This window comes from Lytechinus variegatus, chromosome 3, assembly GCF_018143015.1.
Source record: "Lytechinus variegatus isolate NC3 chromosome 3, Lvar_3.0, whole genome shotgun sequence".
In the NCBI taxonomy this organism is placed as follows: Eukaryota; Metazoa; Echinodermata; class Echinoidea; order Temnopleuroida; family Toxopneustidae; genus Lytechinus; species Lytechinus variegatus.
Genome location: NC_054742.1, coordinates 41,178,573 through 41,198,439, shown reverse-complemented (window position 1 = coordinate 41,198,439; position 19,867 = coordinate 41,178,573). Strand labels below are relative to the sequence as shown.

At 36.1% G+C, this 19,867-nt stretch overlaps 1 protein-coding gene across 5 annotated transcripts in view; it reads right to left on the bottom strand.

Moving 5' to 3' along the window:
- Positions 1-19,867, bottom strand: part of LOC121411038 (ATP-binding cassette sub-family C member 9-like) — a 51,809-nt gene that overhangs the window by 21,207 nt on the left and 10,735 nt on the right. For all 5 annotated transcript variants that reach the window (XM_041603508.1, XM_041603507.1, XM_041603506.1 and 2 more), the window contains exons 5-19: positions 17,895-18,053; positions 15,094-15,249; positions 14,426-14,560; positions 13,383-13,545; positions 12,912-12,952; positions 12,054-12,338; positions 11,209-11,400; positions 10,773-10,851; positions 9,561-9,666; positions 8,068-8,166; positions 5,898-6,063; positions 4,830-4,967; positions 4,260-4,479; positions 3,620-3,831; positions 3,004-3,170 (exon numbers count right to left, since the gene is read on the bottom strand). In XM_041603508.1, the coding sequence (XP_041459442.1) occupies positions 3,004-3,170; positions 3,620-3,831; positions 4,260-4,479; positions 4,830-4,967; positions 5,898-6,063; positions 8,068-8,166; positions 9,561-9,666; positions 10,773-10,851; positions 11,209-11,400; positions 12,054-12,338; positions 12,912-12,952; positions 13,383-13,545; positions 14,426-14,560; positions 15,094-15,249; positions 17,895-18,053 (2,318 nt within the window). The remainder of the gene's footprint in view (positions 1-3,003; positions 3,171-3,619; positions 3,832-4,259; positions 4,480-4,829; positions 4,968-5,897; positions 6,064-8,067; positions 8,167-9,560; positions 9,667-10,772; positions 10,852-11,208; positions 11,401-12,053; positions 12,339-12,911; positions 12,953-13,382; positions 13,546-14,425; positions 14,561-15,093; positions 15,250-17,894; positions 18,054-19,867) is intronic.

Genomic DNA, 19,867 nt, shown 5'->3' with positions numbered 1-19,867 from the left:
CCAATACTGATGGAAACGGAAGCTCGGAGAGAATAAACATGCTGATGGAATGGCAAGGTCGGAGAGAATTAACATGCTGATGGGATGGGAAGGTCAGAGAGAATCAACATGCTGATGGGATGGGAAGGTCAGAGAGAATTAGGTCCGTGAAGTTAGTTACTTATTCCTTATTACTTATTCCTTATTCGAAATGTGAAGTTAGTTACTTATTCCTTGTTACTTATTCCTTATTCGAAATGTGAAGTTAGTTACTTATTCGTAATAGTTACTTATTCGAAATATGGGCAAAATACGTAGTTGCTTATTCAAAATACGTAGTTACTTATTCGAAATACGTAGTTACTAATTAAAAAAATATAGTCTTATTCAAATACGTAGTTACTTATTTGAAATACGTAGTTACTTATTCGAAATACACGTAGTTACTTATTCGACATACGTAGTTACTTATTCAAATACATAGTTACTTATTCAAAATACGTAGTTACTTATTCGAAATACGCAGTTACTTATTCGAAATACGCAGTTACTTATTCGAAATACGCAGTTACTTATTCGGAATACCCAGTTACTTATTCAAAATACGTAGTTACTTATTCGAAATACCCAGTTACTTATTCGGAATACCCAGTTACTTATTCAAAATACGTAGTTACTTATTCGAAATACGTAGTTACTTATTCAAAATACGTAGTTACTTATTCGAAATACCCAGTTACTTATTCCAAATACCCAGTTACTTATTCGAAATACGCAGTTACTTATTCGGAATACGCAGTTACTTATTCGAAATACGCAGTTACTTATTCGAAATACTCAGTTACTTATTCGGAATACCCAGTTACTTATTCGAAATACCCAGTTACTTATTCAAAATAAGCAGTTACTTATTTAAAATACGCAGTTACTTATTCGAAATACGCAGTTACTTATTCAAATACCCAGTTACTTACGGAAATTTTGTTGCATGCTGGAAAACATCTACCAGCAACTCACCCGCAAGGCTTGCACGGAACAATGTGACAGGGCCTTACACGGAATAGCTTGCACGTGCCTCGCCTGCAGGTCACACGCAATGCAGGCAAGTCGACAGTAGATTGCACGCGTCCCGCACGCGGAACTTGTGAAAATTCTTGTTTACCCGAAGTAATTTTATTTCGAATAAGTAACTGGGTATTTTGAATAAGTAACTGCGTATTTTGAATAAGTAACTAGGTATTTTGAATAACTGGGTATTTCGAATAAAGTAACTGCGCATTTCGAATAACTAACTGGGTATTTCGAATAAGTAACTGGGTATTTCGAATAAGTAACTGGGTATTTTGAATAAGTAACTGCGTATTTCGAATAAGTAACTGCGTATTTCGAATAAGTAACTGCGTATTTCGAATAAGTAACTGGGTATTTTGAATAAGTAACTGCGTATTTTGAATAAGTAACTGGGTATTTCGAATAAGTAACTGGGTATTTTGAATAAGTAACTGCGTATTTTGAATAAGTAACTGGGTATTTCGAATAAGTAACTGCGTATTTCGAATAAATAACTGCTTATTTCGAATAAGTAACTGCGTATTTCAAATAAGTAACTGGGTATTTCTAATAAGTAACTAAGTATTTCGAATAAGTAACAAGTAACTAACTTCATATTTTGAATAAGGAATAAGTAATAAGGAATAAGTAACTAACTTCACATTTCGAATAAGGAATAAGTAATAAGTAACTAACTTCACGGACCTGAGAGAATTAACATGCTGATGGGATGGGAAGGTCAGAGAGAATTAACATGCTGATGGGATGGGAAGGTCGGAGAGAATTAACATGCTGATGGGATGGGAAGGTCAGAGAGAATCAACATGCTGATGGAATGGGAAGGTCGGAGAGAATTAACATGCTGATGGAATGGGAAGGTCGGAGAGAATTAACATGCTGATGGAATGGGAAGGTCGGAGAGAATTAACATGCTGATGGGATGGGAAGGTCAGAGAGAATTAACATGCTGATGGAATGGGAAGGTCGGAGAGAATTAACATGCTGATGGAATGGGAAGGTCGGAGAGAATTAACATGCTGATGGAATGGCAAGGTCGGAGAGAATTAACATGCTGACGCAAAATGAGTAGTGAACCCGAGACCTTTTAGAATTATCATAAACTTGGTTTCAATTAAAAACATTTGAAATAATGGGAAGACTTGAATGAAAACTTACTTTCTGTCGATATACATAAGGGAAGTACTATTCCACATGCAACAAAAGGCGGCGCAAGGACGTTTAAATGGGGGAGGGCGGAATGACGTCATATGTGACGTGATCATAATAGGAGTAATAATACACATATCAAGTTTATACGCTTCTTTATTCTTTCTTCCCTTTTCTTCTATATCCCTTTTCTCCCCTTTTTTACTACTTGAACACTAATATGGAAGGAAGGCACGACTACCTCTTGCCCAGTGACCAAGCCCCTGCATACTATGCCGACTAGTCTTCATGCCACAGTATGCCAAGAACTGAGATTGTGTACCATCCCGCCGCTGCCCCCGTTAAAGTATTACTACAAATTTGCGATTTGCTTCCATGGTTGCAGTGAAATTCAAATATGGTAAGCCAAACTGGGGCATCAATAATCCTTCATAAGGCTGCATGACGTTGTTCAATGTAACTGCGCAAAAAGGTATATGCATGACGTAAGCGTTTCATTAAACAACCATGGGGAATCAACAGAACTTATAACAAAGACGCTGCAGCTTTCCTATTTAATATTATTGTACAAAGTTTTGTCTCGTGATGATAATGTGAAAATTCGATGCTTCAAATGATTGCTTCAGTTTATAATCAAGAGCACTGGTAAAAAAACACCTAGGGTGAATAACCTCAGAATGTTGAATAATGGAACTTTGAAGGGCCTGTATATGCTTTGTAGTTTTTGGTTAATTTATGCATTCTTCTAAAAATTTCAGCTAGAAAAGCATTTGTGTTGATAAAGTTCTCTTGCGTACTATATCTTACCTCATTGGTATGTGGATGATGTTATCAATCAGAGCATAGTGAAGATTCCTTGCTGCATGCAAGGCTCCAAATGCGATGGCAAAGATAGAGATAGCACTGATGACTAGAGTTGACAAGGACAGACCAGCGTAACCCCCTATCCAATATGATGTCTTGTCAACACTATTCTATAAGGTGGAATAACATAGGGTAAATCAAACGAAATTTGGCATATAGATTTGAGGGGGTTACGGATAGTTATATACGTCTATTTAGGAGACAGTAAACCGTCTGTTCATATCAATCGTTATTCTTACCAGAGTTCATGACCGTCCTTTTTTAAGATGCACTGTTACGATACTGCTATATGTCAGAATGGCATTGTTAAAATTTTACACTTCAATACTCAATGTCAATTTGTGCACCACCTTACTATAAAGCTATTAACTCACATTGAACTACGAGCTTGTAAAATATAGTAATATACACCTCAAGGTAAAGTCCGTGGCATAAAGCATAAGATCATTTAATGCAGTATTGGGTGAACGGTTTGAGTATTTGCCAGTTTGTAAAGTAATGAACATAAAACAGAATTTCTATGACAAATTGTGATTTGACTTGAATATCTTATACTTACCCCTGTGATATTGAGGTCATATTGAGCCCAGGAAGATAGCCAGAAATTGGTTGATATTTGCAAGGCTGATCTCATTACCACCGTGAATAAAACAAAGATAGTAAGCCAATATCCCATAGCCTTGAAGTAATGCAGATACATTCGATATGATACAGACCCCTTCTCTTTCTCCTCCTTTGCAATCAAACGCCCCTTTTCATTTTCTTCTGGACCTGTTAGAGATTTATGGCATTATACAAGAATTCACGGTGAGATCAAACTTTAGAAAAAATAATAATATACCACACGGTTTTTCATCATTCCCGAGAGATGCTAAATTTCTCTACTCACGAAATGTGCTAAATGAAACCAGGCCTTTTCCATGTTAAAAATATCAACCAAGCTCACTTTTTCAAGAGTAATATAATTTATGCAATAAACAAGCAGTATGCATCGATGCCCGCAAGGCGTCTGATTAAATACTTTTACAAAATGTAGCATTCATATCACAAGATATATTTTGTTTCCAATATCAGATCATAATAAAGGTGTACTGAAGCTTTAAACTCCTGTTGATTGAGTTTTACTGGCACTGGGTTAACATATATAAAAGAAAGACCAGATGAATATAGGGTTAATGTTGAAGTCATTTTGATCTTACACTCGGCACTGATGCAAGAGGGGGATACTGAGCGGGCCACCAGACGTCTCAATGCTTTCCTCTCATCCATCAAACCTTCAGACTCAGCCCCAGACTCGACTTCGGACTCACTGAAGATCTGTATGGCTCTGTTCCACTCTGAGCACAGGGTTGGATCAAGAATTGCCACTTCCTCTGGAGAACCCATCGTAATTATCCGACCATCTTTCATGACGATTATCTGTTTTTAAGGATGAAAATCTCAATTCAATCCAATCCAATCAAATCCGAGCACATTATACTAACAGAACTGGGTCTACAAAGGGTATGTTCATGATTCTTAATGTATGGAGAAAACGGCGTAACTGATGTTAATTTTTTAAGGTGGGTAGAGCCAAAAAAGTATAAGGGAACACACAAATTATTATAAAAAATCAAAACAACTGATAGCTATTCATTTTGACGAATGGAGGGAAGGCGCATACCAAAGGTTTCAATTTCCACTTTGACGATTGAATCAAATCATTCTTAGAATTCTAGCATCTGTATGGGTGTTGTAAAAGCATGGTCTATAGATTAGTATAGACAAACCTGATCGGCCTCTGGTAGATACTGAAGCTGATGAGTTACTAGTATCACAGTCTGGTAATGTTTTCTGAGGATCTTAGATATCCCATGCTGAAAGAGATGCGCTCCTACATGAACATCCAGGGCAGAGAGAGGATCGTCCTGAAAGTGCAAACCATATAATATATTTCCTTCACGTTATCATTCAAGAAATCGTCATATTACTAAAATACAAATGCAGTTGATACATTTACAGTACCATGTCTCTCACTCCAGCAAAAATAAAACGAGATCAAAACAAAATCTCATCTAGGTGGTTTCGTGTTTCCTATATTGATACTTTAATAAAAAAAACATTTCATTTGATAAGGTACTGAAATAAGAAATAATTATAATTCTTGGGCTTTTAGCGCTTTCTCTTTACTCTAAGTCATACACCAGGACAATTCCACATGGGGGCAATGATGACGGATCACTGTGATATTTCAGGTGAAAAGAATAAAAATATGGGAAAAGGGGAAGAAATTCCACGTAACTATATAATCCATGATTGTGCATTTCAATTTCTCGATAAATTAGAATCACCCCCCCCCCCGTCATCATGCAAACGTCCTGACACTGCCCCTGTATATCAGCACAATTTATTGTGCTGAATTAAGGCGATGCGTAGAAAATATATATATATATTCGACTATACGTTTGTTAAAAAGAAATAAAACTATAAGTTATGTAAATTGTACAGGCCGAATGTCATAAAATGCAGATATACTACCATGCATGCAGCTATTATCAGTGTTGAATTGGTACGAATTTAAAGGAAATCATGGATCATTTTACATTGTCATGAGAACATTTGCACAAATATCATTTGAATTGATGAACTCTTCCCCACCTACTCATTCCGTATATAGGCCTATACTACTCCCTTTCCCGTTTTTCTTTTTTTTAGAAAATTGATTTATTTAGTAATGTGTGCACCCCCCATCCCCTCACATGGTGCTGTCCCAAGCTAAAGCTAATTTTACTTCAAATAGTTTAATGAACTATGGGCATTGGTCATGGTACAGACAGTATTGTCCATCGTAATATTACCAGAATGACAATATTTCGACCAGAGTAGAGCGCTCTTGCAACACTGACTCGCTGTTTCTGTCCTCCACTCAAGTTGATACCTTTCTCACCAATCTCAGTCTGGTCGCCTGCTGGTAACATGTCAATGTCTGGCTTCAATGCGCATGCGTCAATTACTTTGCGATACCTGAGGTCGGATGAGGGGAAGGTTGGGTAAAGGGAAGAAAAATCATCATGGAAATAAGTCTAGATAAAAATTTGTGACAAATAAATGTTCATACTTTTTCTCTCTAAACATACATAAATAAAGACATGAATCAGGATTAAGAGAAGCCATACAAAGAAGGCACACTCTGATTGGGCTACAGAGCACATGGTCAAATATATATTATCTTCGCAATTCAAAGAGATTTCACGTGGACTCTTGAGTTCATTAGAGAAACAACAATCCATCTTATTGATATAAATTTAAAAATAAGTCGTCAACAACCTTAAAAACAAGGCAAACTTCAGTTACTTTGACACATCTGAACAAATTTAATGACGAGAGAACATTTAATCCTGAGTGATCATTGAAAATGGAGGAGAACATAAAATTCTACTCTTGCTGCTAATTGGTCATTTATAGAGGCATGTCCGCAGTAGCGGCATCAAGGGGGGGGGGGACGTAGGGGCATTAGCCCCCTTCACACACACACACACGTTGCCAAGTTTGCAGGAAAGAAAAAATGTATTATTTTTCTTCTTTTTAAGAAAACAAAATTGAAATATTTCTGGATGATTTCCAAAGGAAAGGTATTTTGAATTAAGAACTGACATGAACGTTACTCTCTGCTTTACATCAAATTTTAGTGATTTATTTTCATCTCCTCTTATTTCTCATATTCCAGATTACAAATTCAATTATCATGGGAAAATTTCCAAAGGAAAAATGTCTTTGGCTTTTTTAGCCCAAAATAAACGTTACCGCCACAGCATTACACCATATTCTATTTTTTTTTGTGATTTCCTCTTTTCTGGCCAGAACTGCTATGTCAAGTAAACACGTTACTTACAAACTCAATGCAGATACATGTTGAAAGCTGCGCAAAATAAGCAGTGAATAAAACTTGACCACAAAATAAGTTCCTTAGTTTGGGTTTCATCGATACAAGCAGGGAATAGTCTAGATGTGTATTCAATTTCCCAGTTCGTAATATGGAAAACAATAAAATAATCATTTTTTTTCTACATACAAACGCATGCAATATCAACCCCGACCACATAGGGTGATATCGTGTAATATTCATGTCGTTGAGAAGCGCAGTGAAGCCCGTTATCGAGAATCACGAAGTGATTAGAGAGCAAAATATCAACTGTTAAGCAGTATTAAGTGGAGCGCATCTGACAGTCTTACGCGATTTAATATAGCAGCAGTGATGACTTTGAAAACTACTATAAAATAATTATTCATGAAAGACACCATTCAACTAATAACACAATACTACGTTCATTGACCCTAAATGACATTTGACCTTGATCGTGTGTCCTAAGACTTGATTACTTCATTTTCCAAGTTTTATGAATCAGATCCGTAATCTTTCGAAGTTATGATAGTAATTCAACAAATACCCCCAACTTGGCCAAAGTTCATTGACCCTAAATGGCCTATGACCTTGGTCATATGGCCTGAAACTCGCACAGGCCGATGTTCAGTGATACTTGATTACTCTTATGTCCAAGTTATATGAATCAGATCCATAAACTTTTAAAGTTATAATTCAACAAGTACCCCCATCTTGGTCAAAGTTCATTGACCCTAAATGACCTTTCGGACCTTGGTCATGTGACCTGAAACTCAGGCAGGATGTTCAGTAATATTTGATTTACCTTAAGGCCAAGCTTCTTGAACTAGGTCCATATACTTTCGAAGTTATGATGACATTTAAAAACTTAACCTTGGGTTAAGATTTGATGTTGACGCCGCCGCCGCCGCTCTCGGAAAAGCGGTGCCTATAGTCTCACTCTGCTACGTATGCAGGTGAGACAAAAAAATGCATGAAACTCGCATTGTTGTATTCTGAGATTACCTTTCCAATAATACTTGTTTTGGCTTCCAAGAATACCAATAACAACATGTATAGAGACATTAGATGGTACATGGTATGAGTTATACACGAACTAAATAATGTATTTTATTTTTTAATCTCACTTTGAATCCTTGAGCTTTTCTCCAAACAAGATATTTTCCTTCAGTGATGAGTTGACCAACCATGCTTTCTGTGCAGCCAGGGCAATGTCTTCGTGTGTTCTGTAAAAACAAAACAAAGTGTAGCATGATAACAATGGAAAGTAAGATCCAATTACATAAACAAGGTATTATTGAGACTTTTGTGAAGAGACTTGTATTCCGAATAATCAAATTCTATCATCACAAGATGAATGGGAGCTATAGATGTGCAGGTTGGGGAAAAAACTGTATCATGATAGAAAAGATCAGCCATGAATCATATTTAGAGCTGCTATTTAGTCAGAATTATGGAATAGGAAATGGACTATACATGTATATAGTTCAGCAAACATGAAATTAATTAGAAATCGTGACTGAGAGGTAAACAAAACTAGCTTAAAGGGTCAAGTCCCCCTCAGAAAAATGTTAATTTCAATCAATAGAGAAAAATCAGACAAGCACAATGCTGAAAATTTCATCAAAATCGGATGTAAAATAAGAAAGTTATGACATTCCAAAGTTTCGCTTATTTTCAACAAAATAGTTATATGAACGAGCCAGTTACATCCAAATGAGAGAGTCGATGATGTCACTCACTCACTATTTCTTTTGTTTTTTATTGTTTGAATTATACAATATTTCAATTTTTACGAATTTGACGATCGATTAGGACCTCCTTGCCTGAAGCACATATGTTAAAATAATGGAATTCCACGTGTTCAGGGAGGAATGAAACTTCATTTCACATGACAACGAGAAAATAACAATATTTAATATTTCATATAATAAAATACAAAAGAAATAGTGAGTGATTTCATCAACTCTCTCATTTGGATGTAACTGGCTCCTTCATATAACTATTTTGTTGAAAATAAGAGAAACTTTAAATTGCCATAACTTTCTTATTTTACATCCGATTTTGATGAAATTTTCAGTGTTATGCTTGTTGAATTTTTCTCTTTTTATTCAAATCAAGTTTTTGTTGGGGTGGACTTGTCCTTTATAGTAGTGAGTTTTCGCTCAGAGGCATACGGGGGATTCAAGAAAAGGGTAAATGTTTCGTCAAAGCCGGTCATATGACAAAGTACAACTTAAGGCTTTGCCAAAAACTGTTGAACCGGAACAGCAGTTTCGTCCCAGTTTCATAGCTGATGGAAAATTACACGTATCGTTTGTCCGATGAGCAAAATCAACTGATAAAAATGAAATTACCGAAGCTTGGAAAATTGTATTTCATGGAATCTAAAATCTTCTATGCAATATAAACTTCAAGATACGTTTTAGAATTCTTATATCGTTTAAAATAAAGTTGAAGGGAATTAAATGAGAAGAAAATAAACGCAAGAGGAGGATGAGATGAGCGGGAAATATTGAAGAAAGAGTCTAAGAAATGGACAAAGAAGGTAGAAACAAAGTTATATAATTTATGCTCGGAATCGACTCCCAAACTATATCAAGTCAAGAAACTATCTTACCTATTGAGTTGTACGGTTCCAGAAAGTGTGGTCATTTCTCCCATGATCGCCTGTAACAACGATGATTTTCCACTTCCAACAGTCCCAACTATAACGGTAAGCTTTCCTGTCGTGACACATAATAAACACAAGATAATTACGTGGAAGCTACGAACGCAACATGAAATATAAAGTATATATAACTATAACAACAGCAACTAAAGTAATAATACACTGGAATAATATTAATTCCATCGAAATAATAACAATAATAACAATAATGATGATAATAATGATAATAATAATCACCATAATAATAATAATAATGATAAACATGAGGGGGGATATTTTGTCCTCTGCTATTGTTCAGTTTTCTCCCTGACAAAAACGGTCTTCGTCATTTTTATTGTCTCCTATATACCCAATTGTTAATGGAATAAACCGTTCGTTCCCCCGCCCAGGGGTTCTACTTAACGATGATTTCCCCTTTTAAGCAGAAAATTGTAATTACAGGAGAGAGCGGAGTGAATTCGCCCAATTTCCCCCTGCTCTTCAAGAGCTGTCATTTCTTTTCATGTATAAAGTCCCAGGTAATATCTAATTAATATCCTATATTCACCGAGGACATGCATGATACGGTTTTTACCAAAACGAGCACTAAAGAAAATGTCCGCCCTATATAAGCGGGGCGAGTAAGCCCATAAGGAAAACAGTGATATATAAAACAAATGTGTTTAAATGCACCAAACATTTTTTTTTTATGTTGGAACAACTACTACTACTAGTTCGTTAATATATGAAAAGTATATGATTTAGCACGTACTGACATACTCAGCATGGCATGCGATGTTTATATTAGGATTTTTTGTAGGCTTATAGGCCATGCAGATAAAATTAGGGCGGACCTGCCCCGTCGAAAAAGGAGCGACCATTTTCTTTTCTCTTGTTCTTCGAAAAATGTACAACCTATGTTGAATTATCAATGGCATATATCAGTTAGCAATGTCATACCTTTCTAGCATCAAAACTTATAATAAGTGCATTCACGAGTGCTTAGAGAAAAATACAAGAAAATTGATATATTTCTTAAAGATGGCCTCGAATAGGAGAAATTTTCTGGGATTCCGAGCACATGACCTCCCTCTCACCAATGTATGTTGCTACCATCAGGTTGGTTGTCATTACATCGTCAAATATAAACAATTTCTTAATGAAAATGTAAAATCAATTTACCTGCTGGAATATCAAGATTTATGTCATGAAGGATAGGTGTTGTTGCGCTGGGATCCCATGTAAAATTACCATCAATTACCTGCATAAAAAGACAAAGGAAATATTCCTGATTAAATTATGCGACATAAGTGTAATAAGCGACGAGTTTCGTTCTGGGATACAATTTAACGCACTTCCAAATTTCGTGTGCAAATCCATTGCTGTCCAAACTTGATTTATTTTTACAGCGCATGAACCCTTTTTTCTTCTAAAATGGCCACGATTATAATCTAATCATTATACAACCCTTACCTGTAGTTACAACGAGAAAATTGAAAGAAATTTGCCCTGCACCAAGAGTTTCTAGGTTTTTATTTAAACTGACAAAAAAAAACATTGATATTCTGTCAAGGGACACTCTGATCCCCCCTCCAATCGTTAAACTAGTGCATCTTACCCTTATAGCAACGTCACTGGGTAGATCTTCACAGAAAGAAGTGTCCATGTTACCCTTGAAGGATTCTACAGACCCATATGATGTGTTACTGGCTAAGAGTGGAGCACGATCAGAGTCTGGGATTCCATCATCATCATCAACCGTAAAAGTTTTCTTCTTAATTTTGGGGTCTCGAATCTTCACATCGGTACCCTGGGAGAAATAAAACAACTCAATAATGTCAATTTCCATAATGTCAACTCTACTTCCAATGACCACACAATTCAACCCCTCAATAGTCTCTGGTTCCAACTATTCAATTAACCCACAATGCATCATCTTGATCATGTAGACTTACACTATATAACAATTTGAATGATAGCTATTTTATTCATTGAAAAAAAACACTTCGCGAATCTGTTTTGACAAGAAACAACAATGATAACGAATAACTTTAAACACTCCATTTTCCAATCGAGAATGATAACATAACGATATTCATTTCTATATAAAAAGTATTTTATGAATATTAAAACTATGTACAAAAATAAATCATAAAACTGTACAATGCGACTGGTAAAATAAGTCTTGATGTTAGAAAGTGTGACATTTTCTTACTCAACAGGCCTTCTTTGAAGTGGAAAAAGATCAAATACTCATATAGCCTCGCTGGATAGAGAGAGTATTTCAAAATGAATATAGAGCTATAATAATTGGTGTCTGATTGCGATTTTTTCTGTTATAACTAAAAATCTTACAACTTCATACATTATGGATTAAGCTGCCTATATTTGCATCATATCACAGGTAGTTTCCATCATCACAATTATCAATCTCATAAATCCTTCCAACAAGGATGAACTTACATTTTGATAGCTGCCATTATGCGTATTGAATCCCCTACCATTCCTATTCATAATGGTACTCTCAAAATCCTTTTCGTCGTCATCATCATCGACACCACCCCCGATCTCCGGCGCGAGGAAATAGGTCTTGAGACGTCTGCAGCTAACCAGACAGTTGACGAAGAGATTGATGACGAATGGTAGAAGGAAGAGGGGAGCGGTGATTTGATTGAACAGCGAGAGGGTTGTGAATGCTACGTCGGGGGTCAAAGGTTTCCCTGTCAGGCTGGTGTACGTTCCGAATGCCTGAAAGAGATAGAGTGCATAAACACATATCTGATCTTATACTATTGACGTTATATTTGGTGTAATGGATGACTGCTGGATGTGTTCACCTTGGAGCTAAATCTTTATCGCTAAGTACAGGGTTATCTAACATTGATGTGAATTCATTTCCCAGGATTATGTAACTAGGACAGTGCACCACTCTACTACTTGGAGATCTTCTTAATAATCTCTTTGAATATTTGAAAATTAAATGATCCTGTCATCAATGCTCGAGACAAGGTTACATTTTTTATATGTCTTTGATGTTATGTAAACTTTGTTCCTATGTATTTTACCACATTTTTGTTCATTTTTATGCAGAGAGCAAAATAAACTTGAATTGAATTGAATTGAATTGACGCGAAGTACACATTATTAAAATGTGGCAACTACATAAGTCTTATGCGGTAAAGACCGAAGCGAAATTGTTATCATTGAAGAATCAGGCACCTTTCCTTATTATAATTTATATAGGTCATTGATAATGCTTTTAATGTGTTCAGTTATCATCCAACATATTCCTAATTATGTGTCTATTCAATGATTACTTACTATCAAGGTGACAATGCCAGGGACTCCGGAATTAAGAACAACTAAGGGGGAAAAATGCGAGAAAAGAGCTCAGATTAATAACCAATCCTACTGTTAACATATTAAGAACCAAAAAATCACTACTACATGCAAAATACTTTTTCTTTCTTTCATAGAAATATTTCATTCAAAATCAAACATGAAAATAATTACTTTAATTTTAGAGAAATTCAAGAAGCAAACATGTTTACAACATGCGTACTATTATCAAATGATAAAACAAAAATTATGATGCAATATACAGCTTTTTATTGAAATTTCCTTCATCATTTTTCTTGTTGTTGTTAATTGGATAACAATGTGATATAACGAGGAGCTATAATATATTTAACATGGATCCACCAAATGAGGAAACTTCGATATATTGTTTGGATCCACTTCATAATTCGTATCTACATAAATCTAAACGAATGAATAACCTGTCAAACCTACAATTGCATGAAATAACAATGTACATCTTCAGTATCTGCGCTAGCTCCTTCTCTCGAGCCTTTTGGATGAGACCGTAGAACAGCTTCTCCCAGCCATAGATTTTCAGCAACTTAATACCATTTAGCATCTCGTTCGACAGTTTTAGTCTTTTATCTGCACATTGCTAATACATAAGATTGAGAAACGACACAATGTAAAATACTGTAAATCAAAACAATTTTTTTGTCTTTAGTTCCTGGATGTTAAAACTGCAAGTTTGAAGTTCGTCGTCAAATTCATGAACACAAAAGAGGAATCTCATTTACATGTAAATCAGTTATATCTTTCAATGAGCAAAGATATAATAGAGTAACTTTGAGGTCTGTCGTAGCGTACATCGGGAGTTTGTTCAGAGAAAAGAAAGCTTATCAAGAAAAACGATCCTTCTCAAATGAGATTCAATTTTGATATTATTTAAAGAAATCGCATCTGTTTATTTTTTTCTGAACAGGACAATGTGTTGCTCTATGGAAATACCAAGTGTACCTTGTGAGCAGAGGATATTTCTTTCTGCTCTCGGATGGACTTTAATTAAGCTCTAGGGGCAAGATAGGCTAAAGGTGGTGACATCATTGTTTTCCCCAATACTTGGGTTATTGTGTTATTCTCTGTACGACTTAATCTTCTGTTTGTTGTTAGCTTTATCCCTCTTTGTCATTTAATTTTTTTTTATTACATTAACAAATCACGGGGACGGTATATGTGAGTAAAACAAAGCTTAGCGATGAATAGCAAATATAAAAGAACGCTTTTGATTGGTTCCTGTGCGTGTAACATCGTTCTTGATTGGTCAGTCCATTTCGCGATTGATCGCTAATCTTTGTGTTAAGGAGCCCAGGCCCTTTTAAATCCTACCAATTTATATCATTAGATTATATAAAATGCCAAATTTTCTCTATCAATGTGTAATTAGCGACGTTTCATTGGAAGAGAGAGTAAATCATAATTACATTACAATCAACAAAGAGATACTAATAGGGGAGGTAGATAAATAAATTCCATACCAGAAATTGCTTGATAATTCCTGCGACCGTGACTCCAATCTTAATCTGGATTGGGAAAGTGAGAAAGAAGAGACTTGAAGCGATAAGGGCAGGGTAGCCCATCTGACGGTATAAAAGAACCAGAGTGATGATAATCTGAAAAAGGAAAAGAGAGAACATGAGACTTACCAATACAAGTCGGTCAAGTATTACAAACAAAAATAACTATTTCCGAAATGATCATTACCCCCTATATATATGTATATATATTTTTTTTCTTTTAAATAGAAATGTAAAATGACAACATCCCGAGTACAACGAATATCATGGATAAAGATAAAGATAGAGGTGCATGTGCAACATAAATGTACTTTTTGAAAATGAAAATAGTGCACATTAACAAAGACATATCGCATACCCTATAGCTGACAGAGAACTGTGTCAGTCTATAGTGAGGTTTGGGCCCATAGCGAGACTAACAAAATCGTACAGATTACGGGACAGATTATAATAAATCTTGGAAATTATTAATATAGCACATGTTAAATTGTCCGTTTCCATTGGCAGATCTTGGTCAATGTACAAAAAATAATCTCAAGGAGTAATTGTGAAGAATGCAGTTGGCCTACATATGTAATTACTCAAAATCCAAGTGAAAAGTGAAATATCTGAAATGTGTTTCATCCTACCTTCAGTGGTACGGCCCAAATCTCATTTGATAGCTGGAAGAACATCATGACATTGTTGGCATCGACCGACATGTGATTGGTGATCTGTCCCATGGTCATCATCCCACCCGATATCGCATACGTCGACATCCTCATCGATTTCCAGTATACCATCGACTGAAATTATAACAAAAATTAAAATAAAAAGTTTGAAAATAAATCTTGTTATTTCATGCAAATGATTGCATACTTGCAGTCATGAATTATAAACAACTGCTACTACATTATTGTATCTATGTCTCTAACAAACTGAACTTCAAGCTCATTTTCTCATTTCAAATCTCAATCTACTTCTCACTTGAACGAATGCCACGAAGTCATGCAATCAGTGCAGGACTTCATGCTAGTGTATCACATCAATCATTATTAACCACAAAATATAACACTGGGCGGCCCTACAGACTATACAAATAGAGGCATAGGGTGTGGGACAAATAATTGGGCATTTTCACATTTACTACACACACTACACAGACGCTTTACATTACGTAGTGAATCTTTTGTCAAAAGAGCTTCATTTTGTCGAAAAATGGTTAATTAAAACAGCAGTGTCGTTCTGGGGCCCGTTTCTCAACACCTGGACAAGTTAGTCATATCTTTATCCACCAACCACGGAGTTAGTTCCAATCTTACTAAACCCGTTTCTCGAAAGGCTTTCTAACTAAAATACCTTGATATCGATATTATCGGTAAAAAGAGCAGATGAGACGTAGCCTTAGTCACAAAATAGCATAATTTTCAAAAAGAAAAATTACAACAAAATTGCAAATACGGATGAATTGGGAATTTCATCTTTTAAAAATAATAGCACATGTATATTATGCACCATACATACTTAGACCATGAAGACTAGAGCATTCAATTGCTGAGAATATGGAATTATGAATAATTTATCTCGTGACTAAAAAATCACATGTGGACGTTGAGATGGGTACCCCCGGGATATCCAATTTTAATAGTTTACGAAAGTAAAACCATAACGGTTTTCGTTGTAAAATGATGATAATTATACGGTATTTTACGATTCCAAACATCATCAAAATATAGTTTAACAGTTTTCTTTTAAATCTTAGATACTGAAACTTACGATTTGACAAATTCTATGCATAAATTCGAGATAGAATTTATCAAAATGTTTATAGGGGTCTGGAAATAACAAATACGAGTCCATTTATGGATGGCCTGACGTGGTAGAATCTTTATCGATTAAATTGTTTTACTATTTCAAAATGAATGGTTTTGTGGAGTATTACCAACAGTTTTTGTAGATTCTTTGTATTACAATGATCATAGAATGCATTATCCAACTTGTTTTTGGATGTAATTTCAACATCTATGATTGATTACGTAAGATTATAATTTTCACATTTCCAGGCACTTTTGCATGTCATAGTCTACCCACGTGATGCCACTACGTCATTAAGAAAGAACTTGTGACAGGTTCGGAGGTGTCATAAATATTTAGTGAGGTTGTTGTACCCGATCTTGGTAAAGAGGGCTTCGTGAAACGGTTAGCGGACAAGTAGCTCACTATCTCCGATTTAGTCAAGAAGTTAGACTTATGACGGTGTTGAGAAACGGGCCCCTGGACTCTGGACAAACGACATGTTTGTATTTTTTCGTCCGATCCGAATCTGCTGCTCCGGTCCACCAACTTTTGACAAAAACCTCTCGGCTGCTGTCCATTGTGATTTTACTTGCATTTTCGTTCGAGAAAACGCCTACGTAGTCGTTAAAGAAACCCTCTATTACTTCTAATTTGTTAACAAATTTTCGGCATTACTCCTATTTGTTTAAGATCGCTATGCTCGATCAGTAATGGAAATCTTAGGTCAGAAAAAATGGAACCAGTGGGATTCGAACCTGCCATCTACTGCTTTCCGGGCAGCGACCTTACCACCATGGTATTCTGGTTCACGGCTAAGTACGATGAACTGACTTATATGATTTTCACTACAGATCGAGCATAGCGATCTTAAACAAATATGAAAAATGACGAAAATTTGTTAACAAATTATTATTTCCTCCTATTAAAGCCCCTATTATTTCTTTTGAATGAACGATAAACCCAATTAACAACAACAATGACAACAACGTATCGATTCAACAGTAAATATCGTTTGAGGTTTTGGTCGAAGTGTCCCCACTGATCTGTAGAGAGATCAGTGACTGTCCCTTATCAAAACACTGAGTAGCACCGCTCCTGAACATTTCGTTTCGTTTACTTCCATTTGCAACAATTACAGTTTGTTTAACCAAACACATCTTGACATTCAACCAATCAGGAGCGAGCATTGAAACAAGATTATCGCGTTAAACATACTATTTCTGTAAAGAGCCCCATGCAGGCATCTCTGACTGATATGGTTTTAGTGTTGTCACATGAGGTTTGTATTTCTTCAAAGCCGCCTCGATAATTATCAATAATTCCGTCCCAAAGTAATTCTCATTGATTGAATTATTTAAGAAATCGCATTTGTATACATCAGAGGCCGCGGGACAGTTTTGAGAGTGGTGGGTGGGGGGCGGGGCTGACCATGCAAAAAAAAACACACACACACAATCAGATGGGAATTTTTACGTTTGTAAACATGATTAAAAAAAAGGTAATGGGGCCGGGGCTGAAGCCACCAAGCCACCCCCCCCCCCTCGGTTCCGCGGCCCCTGTATATAACCTCGTCCTGTTACACGATACATTCTCTTTACATGAATCCCATCAAAACATCCTCAAATCACCCCTCCCATTGGCCTCATAATCATACCTGAATTGCAGAGCGAACATGTAGGCCTTCCATTGAAACCATGTATTGGTAATACTGATCGCAAGTGTGGCGAAGGAGCGACGATAAGAACACAGCACCAACTAGAATGTAACCATTAGCAAAGAACTCGGCAGGGGACACCAAGTGGGGAGATACCAGCTGTAATAAAATTACAATTAGTTCAATTTGACAAATCATCTGATAATGACACATAATACAATTCGTATTACGTAATGATTTTCATCGTCAGTATGGCGCCATATGAAGTATAGTATGTAATCAGAAGGTGAAGGAAAATGAGGAAACATCATAAAATATTGTGTAAGACGAAATTTCATAGAAATAAATGATACTCTACCCACTATCGATATTTTATAACCTTATTAATCAATTATAAATAGAAAGTAGAGAAAACAGGATAGGAAAACGGTATAATAAAAAAATAATTATTTAAGGAAACGGATTCTATAGAAGATAACACATTAGGTTTCTTTTCTAATAACCTACCAAAATCAAATGATACATCACGAAATTTATGTGAAGGAACAGAATGATTTGAACCTCTCATCTACTGATTGCTGGTCAGCGACTGTAATGCGATCTTATTTACTGGGTTGAAAGCCATTAATTGTATTTACAAAAAGGAAACTTCCCCAGCAAGCCTTTAACATTCCATTTAATTGTCCATGACAGACCAATATAAGAATGTATGTCAGATTAAATCAGGCGAACTGAGGGCTTTGTTCTTATTTCATCGTTCTGTGCTCCAGTGATAATAATAATAATAACAACAACAATTATACTAATATTGCGCCAAATCCACTCTGTAGAGTGCTCAAGGCGCATTTTAGGAAATTATAAAGGAAATTAAGAAGAACTGAAGATTTTTTTAAAGCATTGTTTGAAAGTTTCAGAGGTCAAGAACTGTTTAATGTTTTCAGGGAGGCTATTCCATGACTTGGAGGATAAGTGAACAAAATCTCCCCCCCCCCAGGTTTTGGAAACCTTGGCGGTAGCGAGAGAACTCGAATAGGAGGAACGTAAGGATCTTGAATTAGTATAACTTTTGATCAGTGAAATGAGGTACTGGGGAGAAGAGCCATGAACACAGTGGAAAGTTATACCTCGGTCACATTTGCTCTACGGCGGCCGTACGGCGAGTCGAAAACAGCCATTTTATTCATTTTTATTCAAACCATCTATATGTAGCTGGTACAAAAAAAAATGTTAAAACGGCTGTTTTCGACACGCCGTACGGCGCGCCGTAGAGCAAATGTGACCAAGGTATTAATAACAGAATCTTGAACATAATACAGGGAGCCAATGTAAGGATCTTAGACTAAGAGTAATGTGAGTGCACCTGGTGGACAGAGAAACGATGCGAGCGGCAGCATTTTGAAGTTTCTGAACTTTGACTAACAGATTATGAGGTAGATTGAACAAAAGCGAGTTACCAAAATCGAGACGGGACGAAATTAAAGCTTGAACCAATTTTTCTGTGGCCGGCCGAGCAAGTATTTCCTATAATAAAACCTATATTTCGCAATTGGTAGCGAATTGATCTGCCAATAAAAGAGATGTGATTCGACATTGTGTGAGAATCGAAAACTATACCGAGATTGCGATAAAAACTTGACAAATTTACAGTGAGGCCAGAAAATGAGATGGAGTTGATGTGGATTTTACTAAGCTGTACTTTGGAGCCAAAAAGAAGAAATTCACATTTGGCTGGATTCAACTGAAGAAAGTGAGAAGTCAGCAAATTGTAAACATCAACCATGCAACATTCAAGACGATGAATGGAACTTTCTGCAGCCAATTAATCCGAGTTAAAGGAAATCATGATCTGGATGTTGTCTGCATAAATATGGTGTTTTATGCCTTAATTCAACAGAACTTTTCGCAATCTAGATAAATAAATCGAGAAGAGAGTCGGCCCGCCCGCAGAACCCTGTGGTACTTCGCAAGAGAGA